At 47.8% G+C, this 22500-nt stretch overlaps 1 protein-coding gene across 2 annotated transcripts in view; it reads right to left on the reverse strand.

The window, feature by feature from the left end:
- Positions 1-7386: 7386 nt before the first annotated feature.
- Positions 7387-22500, reverse strand: part of LOC125956907 (ras guanine nucleotide exchange factor B) — a 68191-nt gene continuing 53077 nt past the window's right edge. The window contains exons 6-10 of one of the 2 annotated variants that reach the window (XM_049689179.1): positions 21700-22202; positions 16754-16891; positions 16270-16634; positions 9448-9660; positions 7387-9360 (exon numbers count right to left, since the gene is read on the reverse strand). In XM_049689179.1, coding sequence (XP_049545136.1) covers positions 9253-9360; positions 9448-9660; positions 16270-16634; positions 16754-16891; positions 21700-22202 — 1327 coding nt within the window. In that variant the 3' untranslated portion in view covers positions 7387-9252. Of the gene's footprint in view, positions 9361-9447; positions 9676-16269; positions 16635-16753; positions 16892-21699; positions 22203-22500 lie in introns of both variants that reach the window. The other variant, XM_049689178.1, reaches the window with a different exon arrangement.

A 22500-nucleotide genomic window follows, 5' to 3' on the forward strand; every position in this document is an offset into this window, starting at 1 on the left:
GTACCTCACGTGGTAAACAAGCATCTGACAAGCGATGTTTGCTCTTCTGACCCTCGCCTTCCCTTGCGCGAACCAGCATCCAGCTTCGTGGAAGCGCACGTTAGCTGTTGATATCGCAGTACATCTCCGGAGGTTCCATCCACACGAAATGATGATTATTGCCAGTTTATGCAACCGACGTTTGAAGTGGGGAAGCGACTCGACCCCCCTCCCCCTGCTTCAGGCCAAGCAGGCCAAGTTGGTGATGATCGTTAAAAGCAAGGTTTTTCTATTTTCAGTTCGATCAAAGAAGCAGCAGCAGCAGCAGCAGCAGCGACAGGAGCGGTAGCAGTAGCAACAGCAACAGCATGCGACATCATCGCCCGCTGCGATGAAGCAATCAAATTAACCACTTCAGTTGGTGCGATGCAGTGGAATGTGAGTAATTTGCTGATGAAAAGTCGCAGCCAATTTGCCAGTGCCAGTGTGCGCAGATCATTAAATGGAGAGAAAGGACAGCATGGCAGCGCTGTGATGGTTAGGTCGTGGAGGGCAACATGAGGCAATAAGGTGAAACAGATAGGAAGATATAATTATTTCTGATAGAGGAAAAGGGCGGTACAGTGATAAAGAAACTTGCTAATGGATGAGCAGTTATCATTATTTGCTCAATTGGATAGTATTGTCGTTAGCTTACTGCAATTGATACCGTGTGGATAGGTGATATTTTACCGTTTTATTGGAGCATTTAAGGTTAGATCTATTAGAACCGATTTATTTAAACGTAATGTAAATTAAGGCTTAGCCAGGAGGATGATGTTAGATAATGCCTAAGATGATAAAACTAAAAAGTAGCCAATGTTGCAAAATTAGAATTCAATCTCTCTAAGATCTATTTTAGCGCAATTCAGGCAAAGTTACTCTTCCATAACAGAATACGTCTATACAAATTCTTTCTAATTTGCAATAGAGTGATGTATCTTCAACGATGGTCCCTCTTGTATAGAAAAAAAAATACGAACAATCTCAAAGTATCTTTTTTGAGAAGATACACACAGATACCGTTGCGACTGTAATTCATTGCACAGTAAGTGCATTGAACAGAGCATTTACAAAGCAAATATCTCTAATGTATTCACCGTTTGGACCAGCGACAGCTGCTTGCTTCAGTTCCATTTCCTCACAAAACGCCATTTGCTGCAATGCTATTACTAGGCCATTGTTGCGATGCTTTGCGATTTCCTCCTGCTACAATACAATCTATTTAACCAACTCGCAAACACACACAACGGTGCCCTACAAATCCCTCTTCGAAGCTGACGCACGGCTTGAAAATGAACGTTTGATGCCTTCCGGTACGAGCCTGACAGCCTTCCACTTCCACCTGCACCTTCAACCATCCATTAGCATCCGATTGCACCCGGACCGGAAAAGCGGCAGGATGGGTGGTTTGGACGGTAACACGATAACGAAATCAGGCTTTCCGGTCCCGGCAAGCCCGGCGAGGGCCACACAAATGGTCATTTATTATTTAAAGGGGCAGCAATTAAATCATTTCATCCGAACACGTTCCGGTTGGTACCGAGGGCAATGGCGGCTTGGAAGGGAGGAGAGACGCTTTCGACCATTGAAATGAAGGATTAAATGGGCAAAATCCTTTCGCGAATGATTTTGCAAATTGTTTTCCATTTGCGGGCGCTCGGAAGGTTTAGAAGTTGGAACGGATAAATCCAAGCGACGATCCATGAAGATGACGCTTTCCATCACGTCAAATCAAATTGCGTCTCTTGTTAAAAAACCCCCCCCCCCCGGAGTTCCCTTTGTAACGACGGTTCTGACCATCGTACCACGGGGACGTTTATGTTGCTTAGAAAAGATAAAAATGAGAGAAAAAAAAATGATGACCGCCAATTAAAACCCACTAATCACCGTGTACTTACAATGTGCGGCCGTCGGTTTTGTGGTTTTGTGTCGTTTGACTCGTTACAGCCGTTGTAGAGCCGTGGAGTCGGCTCGGCTTATCCACTTGGTCACGTCACGAGCCCGGAGGGAGCTCGATAACGCCGCAGCGTTTATGTGTTTGTCCCTGCACCTCTCCCCTCCTTGCGCACGCCTGACGACCGAACCTCGGGTGTGCTAATGAGAGGGTAACCTCTGTTTTGGTGATTTTCTGACTCATTAACCGGCATGGCTTTTGCGCCAACAGCCTCCCGCTGATTGCTGGTGGACTGGGAAAGCCCATAAGCTGGGGTTCGGTTTCCCAATTTGTATGCTTTTAGCCACGTGCTCACCCTTTTCATCGCCAGAGGGCCACCAGGAGTGCACCGGTCTTGTGCTCCGCTAATCTGCCGCTAAACCACCGAACACTAACAGTCGATGATGGCGACAATGTGACGGTCATTCGGTAGCATAGGCAGTACAGAGCGTTTAAGCGGTTTATGTTAGAAGCACTCCACACTCGCTCCCGTACATATTTTGCATGTAAAAACGTAACGGAATGTGCGTGTTACAGTTATGTTGGTTGTTAACAAATCACGCGAGGGATGCAGACAGTTAGTTCGAGGGAAACTCTCGTCACAGTTAGGACTATCATGGAATGTTAGCAACGAGTTTGATAGATGGTCCTTTAAAATACGAATACACGCCACATTTCTAGTAACACAAAGTGAAGACGTGGCATTTGAAGGAACCATCTTCTTAGCTCCACGATTTGATGCCCGAAATTGTTTTACCCAAATTCAGCTACCACTTGAATGTATCAACGTCGTGGCTCCAAAGTGGTGAACAGTTAGAAATCATCCATTTTCTAGTGGTTGTCGTCAACGTCACGACGTCACAGCGTCGGCGGACGTTCACCGTCATCGCCAACCGGCCATCAAGCATCTGGTTGAGCATTTAGCGAATTTATGAAATCCATTAATTTCCACCACCTCCTTTGGCAACGGTGGCCACCCCATCGAAGACTAATGGATGACCATTTGTTTGCCCTTTCGACTCGCTGCTACCTACCTACCTTCCACCTTCTGTCCCCGTCGCCTTGTTTCACCTCTCAGCGCGTCATTGCCGCGTGGTCGTCGTTGGAAGGATGATGGATTTTTCATAATTTTCCGTCATTTCTGTGCCCTTGGTGTACCACTCCGGGACCCTCTGGTTTGCGCAACACGCAAACACGGACGCGGTAGTGGTCATTAAATAGACAGTTGTTTCGAGAGCAACACAGTTTAACAGTTAACGACACCATTAACCTGCGTTGAACCTGCGTGTGCCAAAAACCCATTCCGGTTGTTTGCAGGCGACAGCCAGAGCAATTGGAAGGAGGAATGGAGGGGGTTTGATCTGAGACGTCTTCAGCGCCAACCAACCGAGCCAATTACGAACATGTCACGTTCATGTACGCGCCGGTTCGGACCGGTTACGTGGGGACCGACGGGGGCCAATTTCTGGTGCTGCTTTCCTGCCCCAGGAGAGAATCCCGGGAGTAGGTTGTTCCGGTGCGCGATGGCGATGGCGAGGGAGAGGGGGACTTTCTTTTCTGTGTTCGTTTATGCGTGGCCCGGTTGCCGAGTCAGTCAAGACGTTGGTGGTGCGCTTTTCGGCGTAACTGGCCGCGGCCAGCAGCCTTTGTACTGTCAACGAAAATATTTTCTTATCATTATGCCTTTGATCATGGCACTCGAGGAACGGAGAGAGAGAGAGAGAGAGAGAGCAGGCCGGTATCCGGTGCAGGGTCGTGCGCCGTGTTATCGGTTGGTTGGTTGGCTTCATCAGCAGACGTCGTGACGTCTCCAAGGGGGCCTCCAAGACACAACAAAAAGATCTACTATCTTTCGTCGTTGTCAGGTCAGGTTGCGAGGTTGCATTTTGCCCGGAATATCATTTTTCGGGATAAAGGTGTTCTGGCCTTTGGCTCGGTTGCAATGGAATGATAGCTTTGCGAAGGATCTAAAGCAGTGTCTTGGCTTTTTGGGATTCGATATTGGAGGCAACGAAGGCTAACGGAAGTAACGAATGAATTGGAAATCCCTGGAAGATGCGACGAGGCTTCCACCTGTGGAGTCGCATTCGATTCCCAGGCGTTGGTATTGTTTGTTGTTCCCCCCCCCCCCCCCAAAATCATTCCGGGATAAGAAAGAATGGTGTTTCAATTTAAAAGTGTTCAGGCTGTAGAAATTGATAGAAAAATATTGTTTAGAAGTTTTATCGACATACTCGTGCAAATGACTTGCATCTGGGCATTAATTATTTATTTTTAACAAACAAAATGTGCATCATACGATTATAGCATTCAGTTGATAGCTCTGCTTGTAAGGGTTTGTTTATAAAAGTCTTTTTCAAATGTACATTCAAATGTTTGCTATATAAGTATCTAACACTCAAAAATATAATAAACGCTTTTGTATAAACTGTTTGTAGAGATATTAAAAACTAGATTCTGGACGTGCTTCTGCAAATTGAGCTTCTCTGAAGTAGCTTTTGTTGCTTTAAACTGATAATTCGCCTGAAGCTGAAATTCCCACGTTCCAAGAGCCACTATTTTGTTATGTTTCAAAATGGGTCAAGTGCTGGTTTTATCGCTGGAACAGATACCAACAAATGTTTAATTAAGTAGAACAGGAAACAGGTAATGGACAATTTTATTATTTTCAATTCTCTGTTATCATGTATAGAACACATTTCACTAACAAACAAAAAAAGAGATGAGCTACTTCAGCAAACTTGACACGAATATTTTGGTTTAATAATTTTGTTCGAATTAACACTTTCCAGCGAGTTGAATCGGAACCTATTACCATTGAATCAAATTCTCTAATGACTGCTCTCTTCACTGGACCTACCTGATGCATGTTGGCTGGTTTTATTATACAATGGTGCAAAAACGGGCGCGGACTTATTTCTATTTAAACTTCTGCATTTACGGCAGAAGTCCGTGTGGACTATCTGAACCAGTGTTACACCAAAATGATACAAAATCGCCACATCAACAGAGTATTTTCATAGCAATTCTGGGACTGTCATTGAAATACCCGCCAAATGGGAACCAGTTAGAATCACTAGGATGCGTGCGTGATAATAATCCTCGCTGCTAACAATCGCGACCAACCAGCGATACCAACCCGTACGTATTCTGCCCTGGAAAAGCCAAACGCTCCCGGCGCCACCAGCGGTTCAATCCAATTAAACAAAATTTATGATAATTTTTAATAAACTTTAAACCATTAATTACGCTCCACACATCATTATCTGTCGGCATGCGTTCGGTGCTGTTGCTGCTGTTGCGCAGTTGTTCGCCCAACACTCCCGTGAGTGCACCGACACTCGGCACTGGTTCCTGATGATGTGCTTTTCCCGTTTTTGGGAAAATCTGCGGCAACACTCGCTACTCTGTTGCACTGTTCCTCTGTTCTGTTCCGGGAACACGTTATAGTTGGTCGGTCGGAAGCAAGGATTCAACAGACAGGACATGGCGGCCCCACCATCCGCTACTCAGTCTGTTGGCCGCGTCGAGGGGATTGTTTCGGTTTTTTTGTTTCTCATCTCGTTGTTGGTTTTGTTGCACTTTGTCAGCCCGCGTTCGAACGGCAGCTCTGTGGCGCCGTTAATTGAGTGACAGCTGTTGGTGTTGAGCGTGCGGCAAAAATTATGGTTTAATGTTAATGATGTCCGGGGCATCACGCTTTTCAATTTGTCGATCCCTCGAGCGTGGCGCTGTTTTGGGGAAATGGATGCTTTCAGCGTGTTTTACTCAGCTCAGCTCGCGAGTTGATTGATTGTTTTTCATAAATTGTGACAATTCGTGAAAGGATGTTGCTGATTGATCGCTGGGTTCGACCGAAAACATCTCACTTTAACACACATACACACACGCCACACAAACTTTAAGCTCTTCGCAGAGTTTCAAAGAACAGGATAAAAAAGTAGTCAACGTAACTCATCGGCCATCAACAACCGCATCTGAAACGATGCGACCCTAACCTCCTTTCAACACTTTGGAACTTTCGTTCGTTATCGATTGGCGAGGCGGGTCGCAAAGCCGTAGAGAAGGAACACAGAAAGGAACCAAGCTGATGATGGCGATGATAAGTGCTTTTCACTATTATCTGCTTCCCCTGCTCCCTTCGCACTATTGTGTTGCCTTGCATGTGTGTGTGTATGTGTGTGTGTGTGAGCAGGGGCCTTCCGATCCCAATCAACAACCAACCTCATCTGAACCACCCACTACCGGCACCTACGGTTATCGATAAAACTTTCACCTCCTGCTCTCTGGCATCGGTGGCGTTGCTGGACGCTTCCGGAAAAAGCTGAACGAAGTCCGCTTTCAAGAAAGTGACGAGCCGAAAATGACGATACATTATTATGAGGCAGCAGCTACAACCAGCAACAGGATAATCTTTCCACGTTGGCTTTCGGTGTTCGGAGCTACGGTGTCTCGGTTCGGATCGGACCCAGGAGCCCCGGATCCGTACGCCGAGGATGATGATAGTTCTTTCGAAAAATAAGGACCAGTAGACTTGTGGAAGAAGCGATGACTGTGTGTGTGTGTGAATCGATTGGAGCGAGTGTTCCAGAGAGTTCATCGTTTGACTTTCTTTCGAATTTGCAGTGTCAAGAATCAACAACAGCCGTGAGTGGAACTTTCTGTGATTTAGACCGCCTTTGTTTGTCCGCCACCGAAATGTGATATTCACTTTAAAGAAAGAACACAAATTGTTTGATGCAAATAAAAATGGGTCCGAAAAGGGTCATCAAACGGTACATGCGATAGTGTTGTTGTTCTTATCATTATATTTAATATCCTTTATCCATCTCTCCCTCGCACCAATATCATATTGACAATATATATAGATTTATTTATATATATATATATATATATAGTTATGTATCGTACTGTACTGTCTTACTTTTACATATTTGTTGTCCCTTTTTAAATCGGTTTTCATTACTGCATGGTTATTTACTTCCCTTCGCGCGAAAAGGAATTAAGGAGGCGACAACGACCTAACACCACCGCATGACACCCATCCTAATGCAGCAGTTCCCCGTTTTTAACTGATAAAAACAATCTAATCGACCATTCGGCGCACCCCAAGTGGCTCATAATCCATAGTACTTTTCCATCACTCCTTCCCGTTATGTCCTTGCCGCGGTATCGCTCGGTTGGCATAAATACTCGATTAGGGATCTGAGTAATGGAGCAACGCCGGCTGATAATGTCATGCGTATGTAGCTGCCAGAGATAGGAGGGCTCAACTGGCGGCGCCCATTTGGTTTGACTTTTTTTTTCTTCTCGCTCTCCCACACGCATACCGGTGGAACCATATTGAAGCTGACTGAAAGGGGCCGGGCGCCACAATTAGTAAATCATCGAAATGGTGGTTACTAGCGCCATGTGCAACTGAGGTGCACACATACACACAGACCGTGTGCATCGGTCGACGGTCGCAATTACCAACGGACTTTGCATAACTCGTAACGGGGGTCGTTTGTTTGTTGATTTTCCATCCCTTCAGGTGAAAGGTACTGAGGATAAACGCTTTCGAGCGGTGCGATAACGGAGCAACATTAACTGCGCCTAAGTCATTAGATTAGATAGAGGGGTAAAGGTGGTGATGGTGGTTGTCAAACGCTACACACTGAAATCACAAACACGATAACGGAGCGGCATAAAGAGGCGAAGCATAATCGCACAACATAATTCGGCCGAGATTGATCAATCAGTGCGCTTAGCTTTCCAGCTCGGGCCGCGTGTATCGTGTATGTAAAATAGAATCGAGCAGCATAATAAATTCGTAGTTTCGCGTCCGTGGTTTGTGGTGTTTTGCTGCTCAATCATTGCGGTTAATCATTATGGAATACACTAAGCCCAGCTCCATTATCCGCTCGGGCATTCGAACTGACAACTGACTACGATGCTATCGTGCGGATCGCAACGATAGCTTAGAACGCGATAAACGTGGCTAGCAACTGGCAAAACAAAACAAAAAAAGGAAAACTCACAAGAGTCAGGAAAATAACAGTAACAGTTTGTTGTGCGCAGAAAGTATCGGTGCGGTGTGGCCTGGTTCAAAAACGGGGCACAAAACGAACATGCGGAACGAACGGAACGAAGAATGTAACAACGCGACCTGTCTTCTGCCTTGGATTACACATTAATATCTGGGTTAGTATTTACTGTTATGCTGCGTTTTGATTACGAACGAACCTAACCCACCTAACCTTCTATAGGCTTCGCGAAGACCAAGCATCTCACCGGCCAAGATCTCTCCGGTCTCTCCGGCCGGTTGATATGTACAGTGGCATTGCCTGTCGTGAATTGAATTGGATCAACTCGATATCTGGGGGGGTTCGTGAGTCGCGAGTGAGGATCAAGCGATGTGCCGATGATCCTTTTAGTCAAATCCTAGCTAGCTAACCGCGTTCGTGACGATTTCGTTCTTCTGTCGCACGATCCGGCACGATCCGTACCTATTTACACAGTTGACTCCACGGAGAAAGCGGTTTATGCCCGGTTGAAGCGGTAGTAACGAGAGCGCGAACCACGAACAAATCCAGCGACACACATAAATAACATAAATCATAACCGTAAGCTCTCATTGTTTTGTATTCATAGCTAGCCCCGGGTCGGTACCCCCGGGCGCTTCACGGCAGCGGCGGCTATGATTTCTCTCAGGAAGCGCTTTCGTTTTGGTGCAGATTTACATGTTTTTGCTTGTGTCGTGTTGTGCTCACTCGCACCACGCAATATGCAAAACCGGTACCAGGTTGCGACGGATTTTGCAGACGGGAACGCCAGCTGCGAATGAGAGCAGAGCCCTAAGCCTAAGGGACTAGGTTTTGTATGCTTGCTCCTGTTCCGCGCGTGCTTTGTGAGGTTTGTCACGTAAACACACGTATTCTCTCTTACTATCTACGATACTATAGAATACTATTCGTTTCCCTCGATTAGAAGAACGTTTGATGTGTTGTTGTTGCGGTTTGTTTGTTTGTTTTTTTTTGGTTTGTTTCATTGTTTCATTGTTTTTCTTTTGTCTAAAAGATAATAGTTTAGATAAATAGTTTTAAAAAGGGAGGAAATAAATGGAAACTAATATCAAAATGTAAACAATGTTTAACTATCTCTCCCCTCGGCTAGAACCCCCGCAAGTAAATGTCAAAATAATAGTACGACGGGGAAAAATGGTTTTAAAAGGTAACATCACAAACGACGACTAACATTCTATGAAAAGGGGATAGATTAAAGAAAGCGCGATAACCTACGGCGTGACGCGATGTTGCTTACTGAGTGACGGCCGCCACCGCAGCCGCCCCATTGGTAAGGGCTAGTCCCATCGAGGAAGACACCATTTTGAGTGCCACCGTGGCACCGGGGTTGGATTTTGTGTCCTGCAAAAAAAAAGGGAAGTAGAAAAGCAAAAGAAAAGCAAAATGAGGACATGGCGGTCGAGCGCAGATCGCGACGGTGCTACTTACTATACTGACGGCCGTCATGATGCAGGCCCGCGTTGCTTCACCCTTCACCAAGGTCGATTCACCGGCGCTGGTCGGAAAACCGTTGGTCAGTAGCGGTCCCGTGTCCGCGGGTGGTGCCTTCACCGCCATCGTGCTGCCATCGTTCAGCGACGAGATGTCCTCGTTCGAGGACGCTCCCTGTAGACCGAGCTCCGGTGAGCTGGGGATCGGCGGCTGTGATTGCGGTTCCTGCGCCGTAAGTAACAAAACAGCAACGGGGGAAAAAAACGAAACGGGAAGAAACGACGGATTAGAGTGAGCCATTGACGTGATTAAAGTATGGGGCCCCGTAGATTAGTGTCCATTTGCGGGCTGGTTTTACTTGGACGCCTACTGCTACCGAGGGCCACTCCTTGGGCCAGGCCAGGCCAGGCCAGGGCGGCTCTTCGGTCGGTATGCTAGCGACCGATTGTGCTGCCACCATTTGCTGGTCTGCCTGGTGGATGGTGGACACAATTTATTAGATCGACAAATTAGATAATGGATTTCGTTTTATCGTAAACCGCGATGGCCGCGTCACGTGACGTTTCGCCGATCATGTGGCGTGACAGACCGGGACGCGAGGCGCACGACAGACTGGACTCTCGGTAGAGTTTTCGATAGTTTCGTTTCGAAGCTTTAGTTTACTTTAGAAAAGGACTGATTCGAATGCTTAATAATGTTCGTATTTTTACACTTCTCAGAAGCCTCGAAGACCTGCAAGAGGTTCGACTGTACCGAGAAGAGAGACTCATCGTGGTGGTCCACCCCTTCATCTACAGTCCTCCAATTCGTCCATTCGGCTGGACGCAATTATTGGGTTTGTTTTTTGCTTTTCCCATCCCACGTCTCAAATCACTCGCCGCGATGGTCAACGATGGTGACCGCTGGCCACAGGTCAGGATTCGGACACGGAAGCCTCACACCCGTGTTCGTCCAGCGTTATCCTTATCGCGGCTTCTCCCTGTCAAACAAACCGGCGAGGACGACGAGGAACGTCGTTCGTGACGACTGGATTCGACCTGCAACAGTGGTGTGACCACTGACCCGGGGAAAGGGGACATAGCATTAGCCAGGAGGCGTTTGCATAGCCGAGCAATCCCCTTGTTCGGACCGTATCGGGTCCGGGAGGTCCAGGAGCACGAACGAACGAACGAGCGAACGCACGAACGGATGGCGAGGAACCTTTTAGGAAAATTATTTCGAATGAATAATATATTTTTATCACTCGACTTATCTGCTGCTGACCGTTCCCTGGTCTTCTTTTGGTCGTTGAGTAAGGGGGGGAGGGGGTTTCTTCCGACGTTCGTTACTGTGACGTTCAAACGACTGGCCATAGACGACCGGCCACAGCGTGAGGTTCAAGATAGGTACGGAAGCTCACATGAAGATATGAGTTCGCTCAATGGCATTGCATTGGCTGGCTCGGCGGGCGCTTCAGTGGCGGCTCACTGACTGACTGACTGGCTGGATGGATGAACCTCCTGGAACCGCCCGGAACCGCTCTGGAAGTTATGTTTAGCTGGTCACCTCTGGCAGTGCGCTGCCAGAGAATGAAAAGGAACCGAGACGTGCCGAGTCATGGTCAGGGCGAAATGGGCCGATATCTGGCTGGCAGTGCTGCTGCTGTTGGTGCTGCTGCATCGTTGTGCAGCATAATTTCCATCAAAATGCAAACTTGAAATAACACCCACCGAGAGCCACAGTCCGAGAGGAAATGCTGAGTCGATGTGAGTCGCTACGTTCTTGACGCGCCGTACGCTGGTAAAAAGTCAGCCAGCGAAAGGACCTCTGGTCATAGCTCACTCTTTCTCTCTTCCCCTTTGCAAACTAATATCTGATCGGTTTTTATGGTTTTCCTTTGGCGTGGTTACGGTTACGGGGGTTGAAAGAAAACTAGGCGTAAGCGTAAAGGGGAAGGGGGGGGAGATAAGCTAGACCGAAAACATACGAGACCAAACATCAAACGGAGCGTGATGGGTTGGTTTTCGCAAGCCACGATCACGTATGAAATGGTGTGCGAACAAACATGACGATCGGAGGTTTTACCCGAGGGTAATGGTGTGGTTCTTCCGACGACGGAAAAGTGGGAAATTCAATGGCCGTTTGTGGTTGCTTCGATGTTTTGGGAAACATTGAAATAGACAGTAAATTAACCGATGTCTGCAATGGTTTTGGGCTTTTTGTTTTGTGTGCCTCGATTGATCAATTTCAATGTTGATTTTTTATGTTTAACTTTGTTTGTGTGAACATGTAAAGATGGGTAACAGATCTTTAAAACAAAATATGTTTGGACAGAATAATCAATGCATATTAGAGACTTATAAAGATATCAAAACGGAAGATAATAGCTAAAGGTGCAATCTAATGATGAATAAGACAAAGCCACGAAACATAAAATATGATAACAGAATGCAAAAGAAGGCTTTATTCTGTTGCCTAAAATGGGGAGCTCATGCCGTAGGAACTTTGATGTAACAAATAAGATATTAAACATCAACTTATTAAAAGATTTTTTCATTTGTCGGTTTAATAAATCCATGTGGATTAGGTGATATTTATGGAAAATCTCTGGAAAATGACATGAAATTCCGTCGATGTAATGCATCAAAGGGGTTTGTGGAACGCGTATCCAACTATAAATGGTTTTTGAATATCCTGAAGTAAATGAGCATTTCTAACAGATTTCAACAAGGGATGAACGTGCCATGAAATTCACAGCTGATGCTGTATTTTTAATGCATAAATCATTAAAGTTAATAAGAACCAGCTTCAACCGGATAGCATTTAACTCAATTCACCCAAGAGTTTCCAAAGAAGCTGAACCCAGCGCAGGCTAACTGTACTTCAAACGTTCATCCTCAACATAAGTAGCACGACAGCCAATGGCATCATGGTACATGACATCTCAACAAATGAGGCTTCACCAACACCCCCCATGACCTCAGTGTTTTGGTTCATTCGCTCCAAGACAGCTCTTCATCAAGCAGCAGTGAAGCAGCGAGAACCTCAACCAAACTTAACCGACTCTCGACAGCAGTAAAAAGCAAACAAAACGAATCGGAGAAGGTGCAAAAAGCAAATACAAGCTGACAAGGATATCTTGATTTATTTTCCCGAAAGCAGAAACCAAAAACAAAACAGAAAAAAAACTTTGGCACCACTTCGCACTGAATGTCAGGGCTCTAACGGTTAAGAAGTGGAAAAAGCGGAAAACTCGTGCCAGAGTCCCACTGGGTACGCCCGAGTTGGCCCGAGATTTGGAGGCAGAACAGCTGCTCACCGCGGGGACCTCACTAGAACAGATCAAACTTTCTTGATAAACTGACGCTAGTCGCCGGCCGGTGCTCCTTCCTTTGACCGATCGAAGTGATGCTGGCCATTGAACAACGCAGACCGGGAGGGAAAGGCCGAGAGAAAAAGCGAGAGAGAGAGAGAGAGAAAGGCAAAAGAACCCGAAAAATGCGGAGAAGACTTTCGGGGGTGGATTGAACTGACGAGAAGTGAAAAAGTCACCAAGAGAAGAAAGGCAGTGAAGGGGGCGGAGGGTGGGGGTGTGAAAAGCGAAAACGATGTTTCCACTTCAACAACAAGGCAGCTCCTCGGTGGCAGAGTGGCTCTTGTCCTTTCCACTCCAATGCAATGTGTTTGTTTCATGGTTACCGCACCGCCATCCGCAATCTTCTGGCACTGGATGGATGTGTGTGTGTGTGTGTGTGTGTGAAAGTATGCCAGCTGTTCCGTTCTTAGCAGCAGCAGTAGCAGCAGCAGCTAGCACACATTATGGATTGCGGTGCAAGGAGCGGTCGGTTCGGTTTTTGGTACGCTTCGACGACAAGCTCGAGATAAATCTGTTGAATTTTGAATGCAACCCACCAGCGTGACGTCGTCGTCGTTGTCGTGGTGAAGGTTTGAGGTAGGTGCCGGGGCTGGTGGGGTAGTGGTGCTGTCTGGTGTGAAAATCGAGCAATGGAAGCACGACATGCAGCTGCAGACGGCACTGCATGTGCAATCTTCTAGTCCAACGAGGAGGAGAAGGTAAGAGTTCGGGGGTTAACTTCTACAAGCCATCCAATTTTGCTTTTAGAGCCCGAACCGAAGGAAATGTAACACTTTTATCACCTCGTCACCACCACCAGTACCCACTGGGTGGACAGGCACACAGGATTGACATGCCGGAGTAGTGCTTGTCTGGGAGTGTGCACTGTCTGAGGCTTCTCGACGCTTGGAAGAGTGCCAGTGGTTTAATGGGGAGGAATTTTGTGGATCGGAAGAGAGAGAACCTACAACCCAATAGGACTAATCTCGGTCCTTCGCATTCAATTTGCTTCTCCGAGCTCCGAGCAAGCTCCGATCCGATGGATGGGAAATGGTCACTCGCACTGACCACTTGAGCATTGCAATGGCACAGGAACCGAAACCGAACCATCCGGAGCCATACGGTGACTGATATCTGTGGTAAGAGAATATAAAATATGAATCCAGTAAGCGTCATGTCAACTATTAGGGGTTGATTGGCGCTTTACAGGGCAATGGATCGGTTGCGTCGAGAGTCGAAGAACCTTTCGCAATGCACAATGAATCCATCAGCATGCGAATGGTGACGTGGACGGCAGCTTGGAATTATTTTTTAGTTTTTTGGAAAAGATTTGCAAGAGTGAACCGAAGCGAAAGCACAATAATCCCCTCGCATACTTGAGCGGGGTTTTCGAGTAGCGAACAGCATAGATCCGGAGTTCCATCGGGGAACATTCTATCACGAAGAATGCTTTATGCTTCATCGCACTGAAAGGAACATCTTCCTAACAGATTGCCTCTCCTCCTATCCATGAAGCCCTCCAAAAGGGGTTCTTAGGAAAAGATTTTCTCAAATTCTCACCCAAGATGGTTGATGCAGTGCAAAGACGGAAGGAAGATAAGCGGAATCCTCAGCAAAACATGTAGCATGACATATTGATGGTATCATCTATGGCGTTAACACTTCCGATCGTCTGGTGCTACGAGGAGGCTCGAGAAGCTCCTCTATACGTGTTAAGCCGTCACACCACTACCCGCATACAGTGGCTGGCTCCGATTGACCGCCTGAAACCCTAACTACCTAATCCGATGGAGCAATCTGCTTCCATCCTCGAGCACTCGGCCCCGGGGAGGGGGTGGGGATGGGGCCTCTGGGTTTATCATTTGGTGAAACGAAAACAAAATCCGATGTCGGCTTTTGGTGTTGGCGTAGACGTCGGCGAAAATCGGGGAAATAGATTATGCCTTTGGCTCGAGTTTGAGTGCTCGTCGGAGGCCCCGTCAGAGCGTATCGGACGATGGGATCTGCAGGAGAATCTCGAGTGAAATTTGTTTCCTTCTCCGTCTCTCTCTCTTCCGCACTCCCCCCCCCCCCCCCCCGAACCACCGACGGGCTGCCGTTCGGAGTGATTTTTATGGTTTCGAATAAATTTTTATGCTCGCAATGAGACCACCCCTAACGGCCGGCGCCGACGTCGAGGCAATCGGGATCGGGAGGGGTCGGTACGGTGGGACGTCGTATCGGTCGTATCGGTCCCTTCCGTTCGTGTTTGTGGGATCGAGATGAGTGGAGAAGATTAAAAATGACGTCCGATTGAATTCTTGTCGAAATTCATTCGCTCCCTTTCCACTTCCACTCAGGAGATGCCGATGATGGGATGGGATCTTCCGGAGATATCGGGGTGGGAGGGGATGTCGGATGTTATCAGGACTCGCAAAACCTCCCTTCGTGGTGTTGATAATCCGTGCGAAAGCAACGAACGAAGATGGGAAATTCCGTCACGTCCGGTCCCAGCGTCCCCGGCTCTGGTAGGGCTGGTGTGCGCTGGCAGGGCGGAACGCATTGACCCGAGAAAATTAGCAGCACCGGGAAGCGGGAGCGAGAGCGAGTGAGAGGAAGCTAAGGGTGAGTAGTGTTGAAAGTAATTGATTCTTGATTAAAATCAGTTACAGGAGAGACCAGCGTCGGTGAGACCGGCCTCGGTCACGTCTGAGGTCGGTAGGTAAGCAGAGACCGAGATTGGGAATCGAATGAAAACGGAATGTCGTGTCACTGTTTTTATCGTGACGTGACCGGATTAGAAAGTATCCGATCGGGACCGAGTGATAAACGATGTACACGGTACGGAATGGTTCGTGGCCGATTTGAGGGGCAAACAACACCCTGGGCCACCCGGCGAGGGTCTCAATGGCGACACCGAGATCCGGAGTCAGTTTGAATGGAACATGCCTTGGGCAATTTGTTGCACTGTTCCGTAATGTAGTTGGTGGGTGTAGCTGTAAGTGTGGGTGTTTGCGCAACGTTTTGCCTCGACAGTGTGAGAGCTGATCAAGAATCTGCTTCTACTAATCGAATAGATTAGTTTGAGAACATGACAGTAGGTACTATCGTTGTATTGTGTTTTGATTTAGTTTTTGAGTATTTTTAAAGAGGAATGTTCTACTTGATCTTAAGTTTATCATAAGATTTTTTCGTTTCGAAGACTAAAAGATAATTTGAGGTAGCCAAGATCTTCAAATTGGGAAGTATGTCTCTACGATAACGAAAAGACTCCTCTATAACTCAAGATTTTTGGAATATCCAACACAGCATAGTTCCTAGAGAAGTTGTTCCAAGGATCCCATATGTAAACGCTACTAATTGACCAAAGATTGGCGAAATACCCAAAGCATATCAAAAGGTATAACAATCCTTCAGACTCTCAATTGTTACAGGTCAACTAGTACGTCGATTTAGCTTGAATTTGAATGCTAATATCGCCGGCAACGGCTCACACACTCACTCACCTCAACGTGATCGTGCTGCTTATCCTCATCCGCTTCGTGCCCTCCCGTACCATTACCCATCGTGTTGCTCAATGGTCCTGCCGCAGGCGATCCGGTAACGCTGCCATTTGCCTGTCGGCCTTGCGTCTCCATCTGTACGGTCGGGGAACAGGGCATCGTGGGCGTGCTGTTGGCCGTACGATCTGTTGCCGGCACCGACATGTTGGTTGCTGCCGTTCCGTTGTGCTTATCGTCGGTGGCCGCTACTTCACCGAGCTCGTAGATGTTGACCATATGAGCGGCCTGTGCGTGTACCATCAGATCCCACGGATTGGAGAACGAGTCCTTGCACGCCACACACACCAGCTTCGCCGATGGCACTGGATCTAGGGAATGGGCGACCGGAGAGACAGTCCAGAGAGACAAAGAAAGAGAGAGTTATGATTAAGGATACTGTAGGGACCGCAACCAAGCACCAAGCGCTCTGAAAGGAACTCGAACTTACAGACTTTCTGCACCGGCGATGAACTGAGACACTTGCAGGTGAATCTTAGCTTGCAGTAGCTACGCTTGTGATCCAGCAGCTCCGTCAGGTCGGTGAACAGCTCCCGGCAGTTACCGCAGATCAGTGTATCGGGATTACCTGGCAGGAGTAGAAATAGAACAGGCTAACAGTGTAGTAGCATAAAACCGCAAGAGATCAGTGACGGCGGTGGGGCATTATGTGCCCTATTCAACGGGGGGAAATGCCTCTCCTCTGCTAGGTAGTTGCGTCACACGTCCTAGCGGAAGTTGTTATTATCCAATTTCACTCCTCCAGCATCACTACCACCACCACCACCACCAGCTATCACCGGGAAAGGGTGATGCAGGCGCTCAATAGTGAAACTACCCCGGATGTGATTTGATTCCCGTTCCCGATCCAACGCCAGGCACAGGCTTATCGGTGTGCGGAGTCTATGCCGGTGCTGCGTTCTCCGTTCGTTCCCTCGCCCATGGATTGCACCACGTACGTCGCACGTACAGATTGAAATTTACGACTTTACGACGAGCGAACGAGCGAGCGAGCGAGCGAGCATTCCGTTGCATTCCGGCCTCAGAACGTGTAGCTGAATCATTTATCCGCTGCGTGCTGCCAACGGCGTACTGCTGGAATGTCACCGAATATCCTGTTGCGATGCGCGTCATACGCGCTGCTAGGGCCGGCCATACATCATCGGCCAGGCAGGCAAACAGGCACGAGAGCCCGCAGAACCCGGTGGCATCATGCGAGTCCACAAAAAACTTCGCCAAGCCAAACGAACGCCAGTCCCGGTCGATCGCAGGCACAGGGTTCGCTGACACATACCCAGAACAGGGGAGAGAGAGAGACAGCAACCGAATCATCAGCGAGTTACGGCTGCCGGTGCTTTAATTAAAATATGAATATTTTAGCAGCCAACCAACCAACCAACCGGGAGGCGACCTCATTCATTTATTTGTTACAAATACGGTTTGGCGAACCGTTCACGCTCGGGCATGTTGGAGGGAGCGCTCCTTTGTGTGAAGAAGACTCTGCGCCGATATGGCAGGATAACAAGTTACAACCAGCCAGTAGGTGAGGAGCCTCATTTTATTGAGCTCCAGTAGTCCACGGGTTAAAGGGAACAGTAGGAGCAGTAGAAGTGGCAATGGGTTGTGCAGCAAAGGATAAAGGACTGCTGGTTGCTTTCGTTTCCGGGGTGTCTATGGTACTCTGTGTGTGTATGTGGACGACCACGACGACGACGCCCGGTGTCCTAGATTCTCGTTCTCGAGTACTGCACCTTCCAGCACCTATCCACACTCCCGTTTTTTTGTGTTCTCAGTTCAACATCAACAGCTCGTGAGACAACCTTGCCCAACCCAAACACCAGAGTGTATGTGTGAGGGGTATTATTATAGGAACCGTCGCTGACAGCTGGCAGGGAAGGTAAACAGACACGCGAAAAGCAAAATAAAATACGGAAAAGCACACACACACCCGGGTCGGTGAGCCAGCACAGTGGTGCCAGCTAGTGGTCATAAGTGAGTAAATGATGGATACTGCTGGACACTGGTCAGGTACGTAGAAGAAATCCAGAGAATCCCGCACGCAACACTCTACTGTTTTGTTCATTAACTATCGTCAATGTGGGATTGATGTGAGCAACAGTACAGTAGACATTTTGAATAAAATGTAGTAATGCTTGATTAGCAATATGAAATGCTTGGCAACATACATTTTGAGTTTTATATCAAAAACTGTTTACAAGTTCCAACTTAAAGGAACTCCAGAGTTGAGTTCACCCCTTTAAAGAGTCGCTTTCAGCAGCAGGTCCTAGTAATGCCAGTCTTTTGCGGTGGATAATGGTGGCAGATAGTGCCTGTGGGGCGGGAGGTCTATGATGTAAAGGAACGAAAATCGGTTGAATGGTACAATGGGCAACAAAAACCGCGCCGGAAAATACGTTACCAACGCTACCTTTGCCTTGCACGACTGTACGCGGAACAAATAGACTGCGAACTGGCAACTGACTTTGACTCTGGTAGTGGTGGTGGAAGGGGAGCAGTTGGTGTTGTTCCATGACACGACACAAAAGGATAAGGAAGGAAAGCGGTAACACCCCGAAGGTGTGAACACGTTACAACTGACATGACGATTCCTGCGAAATTGAAGCGAACGGGGAAAGCAGGAGGCAGGGTCGGTGGCCCGGATCGCGACCCAGACAGTGAGCTGCTGGCTAGTAGTCAGACTTTGGCCTAGCCCGGGTAGGGCTATCTGTCTGCCACTGCCTTAAAATTAGACATTGTGGTATAAGGGGGGGCTTTAGCGTGGAAGGTAGCACGGATTCGCCCTCATTGTCGACACCGGGAGTCGGAGTCTGAGGTCTGTTTGTTGTTGTTGTGGCTGCTGCGAACATCATACTGAAACCATTTTCTGACTTTTACTGTACTGTGGTTCGGGTTGAATTCGCCGTTCGCCGATTGTTCTTCCGTTGAGTCCGTTGCACAACAATAGACAACGGAGTGGAGCGATAGAAGCGGATGAGCGGAAAATGGAACGAACATTTTTTGGGGGAAATTGAAAATTATGCTAAACGTAGTGCGAGTGCTCCCTCGGTTCAAGCCCGGAAAAGTGCAGCCAGGATCGTGCCCGCTCTCGCTTTGTGCAATATTATGTTGCATAAATTTCCACAACAACCAATGGTGTGCGGAAGTGAGGCGGAAAATCTGGCGCCAACCGTTCGGTCGTCGTCGTCGTCTGCGTCGTCATACGGTATCTTACTTCCTACAAATCTTAATCACACCGACAACACACCGTACATAATTACACCGCATGATTTATGCTTGTTTGGTTCGGCCAACGTCTCGCCGAGAAGGGCCGGACTGGACCACTAGCACCACCGACCATAACAACAACAACAGTTCATTTCCCATAAAACATTCAACAGCATCAACAGATAAGGCGAACTTCAACACCTCATCGAGGGAGGAGAGGGGGGAGGGGAGGATGCACGGAGGGTCTAGTGGAAGGTACGGGGGTCACCACAATGTCCCGAGGGCGACAATCGTGCGAACGATCGTCTTGGATCGTAATGAAAACTTTTCCTCCCAAGTCCCAAGAAACTCGCCCCTACCAGAAGTAGAAGAAGCATTTGCCCGCCCTCGGGCAACCGGAAGCGATGGCGGTTGTCCGCCCATTTCTCGGCTCTGGATACACGATACACCGGCCAACCCTGGCCACGTTCAGGAATGTTGGGCCCCTTCACTTCGAGGACCGTGGTCCAGAAGACTAAGAAGCGAGTTGTTGGCTTGTTGCGCCGGGCGACGACCGGTTTGGGGCGGTTGGTGTAACAGTTCATTACACGGGGAATCGTTAAAATCAAAAGAAAACCCATTTCGTGGTCGGATACGGGAGGGAAAACGAGTGGGAAAAAGATAGCAGCAAGCAACAACTGCTGCTGCTGCTGCTTCGAGCACTAGAACGGGACGAAGGTCGGAGACATCATGAAGAACCGGCGGCAGTTGCGCGTCGCGTGCAAAAAGAGAGTTCACCCGGTCGCCGGCATGTGGTGGATCCTCTTTTTAGTCCCCTGCCCCTGTTTCCTTCGTCGATCCTAGGACTCCACGGTAGCCGACGGCAATCTGGGGCGCCCTTCTTCCCTTGGCCAGTAGTAGTAGTAGGGTGGGAGGATAATTATGAATGTAAATTCAATGAATTGTAAATGAGAGAACAGTTTCCTTGAACACAGTTCACAGGAGTCCACGAGGAGTCCACGAGAGGAGTAGTGTCCACCCCATCCAGTCGTCGTCGCCTTCGCCGTCGCCGTCGGGTTTACGCTTGAACGATGCCTTCGACAGCTCCGAGGTGCGCCACCCCGGATGTGAGGTTCCAAGGTTAGCCGCGTGCTGTATAGCGTGTGGGAGTTTGTGTGTGTGTGTTTCTTGGCTTATGATGAGGCAATTTGCTGGGCTCACCAGTTGCCTTGGCCACACCCCCCCCCCCTTCACCCCTTTTTCCTTACTTTTGATAGTGGTGGCGGTGTTTTTGTTTCTTGGTAGTAATCAATATTTGAAGTCGTTAGTCGGTCGTTGAGTGTGAAGCAAGCGAGCGAAGGGGTTAGGAGAGAAAAGGAGATAACTTTAATCTCCTTGAGGATCTTGTTTTTATGGTCACGGATTAAAGGGAATGTCGTGTCGTGTTTCTATGCGGCGGACACGCTTCTTCGATCAGCATGTATAAAGCATGACTGAGAATGAGTTTCAAAACTATTTTATAGGTTTTCAATTATTTACAATTTGTATAGGTTTCTCGAAAACTCGAAAGTCACAGGAAATTTCTAAACTCCTGTAAACAGCTATACTCGTTTTGAATGCCTCAAATATCTGGTTTGTTTTAGTTTTAAGTACTTTCGAACTTTTGTTTGAAAAAGATTGATGAATTTTACGATAAAGATTTATCAATTTTCACGAATTCCTCCTTATTATAGGAAGAGGATTTTACATTAATTCAAGCTATATTGCTATATTATTATGTAAGATTATGGGATTTTTAAGATTACCGCGTAGAATGTGTGTATTTTTTTTTATAATTTAAATATTAGAACAGCATTTTAAGACGAGAAAGTGTTGGGTTTTATCGGGGGTCTTTCCAAATTGTTTGAAAAACAAAATTTTAAAAAAAATCAGAAAACTCGGATGAGCTCCCTGGAAAATTATGTACTAACGAACTGTTTAAAAATTCAAAAGTATTTGACCACCTTAAAAAAACCTCAATTCAGTTAGTTCGTATTAAAATTCGGAAAAGCAATGGGCACTGTATGAGACGTCGTATATAAATCTGCGGTATTTTCGTCGTGCAAATATTTACCCTCCATGATCTTGAAAGTTCAAGAATCATCGTTCAGAAATAATGTAATGTAAGAGGCGCCATGGCGAAGCGATACTTACTGTACGTTTTGAACGGTCCAACGACATGCTGACCGTTGGTGTAGCTCGACATGTTGCATCCACCGGGCGACACGTTCAGTTCCGCTGCTCCGTTCATGATGCAGTTGTTGTTGATGTAACCGTTGCTACCGATGCACCCGTTCGGTGTCATCGGGACGCCATTGCTCGAACCGATCCCATTGGAGGGACCATAGTAGTTGACCGAGACCGGGCTCGTCGCCGATGCGAGCTGCTGCTGCAGTTGCTGCGAATGGGCTGCTAGCTGTAGCTGCTGCTGTTGCTGTTGCTGTTGCTGTTGTTGCTGCTGTTGTTGTTGCTGCTGCTGCTGCTGTTGCTGCTGTTGTTGGTTGTGAGCGTGAGCAAGGCCCAGCGGACCACCGGCACCGTTCAGTTTGTTCTGCATTCCCATGCGGCTCGGTGCCATGAGGCGCTGACGCTTGAGGGGCCGTGGTTGCGAGTTGGGCTGCTGCTGCAGTGGTCCAAACAACGTCGAGGCGTAGTAGCTGCCGAGAGGTGAAGAACGAAACGGGAAAACAAGAAAAGAAGAGAAAATCATATCATTACGCGACGCTCATTATGCCACGGTCAACGGAGGTGTGAAAATGCTGCTGATGAGCAGCGGAGCGGCCATTAGGAAGGTGCCAAGGTGGTGCCAAGTGGTGCGGATCAATCAAATAAAATGAAACGACAGCATAAACAAACAATTAGTGGCCTCTCCCCCATCCTTGGCTTCCCCCACGCGTTGTGCGCGTTGAACCGGAATGTGCACATGCCAGCAGCAGAAGCCAGAAGTCATACAAA

Source organism: Anopheles darlingi, chromosome 3 (genome assembly GCF_943734745.1).
Source record: "Anopheles darlingi chromosome 3, idAnoDarlMG_H_01, whole genome shotgun sequence".
NCBI lineage: Eukaryota > Metazoa > Arthropoda > Insecta > Diptera > Culicidae > Anopheles > Anopheles darlingi.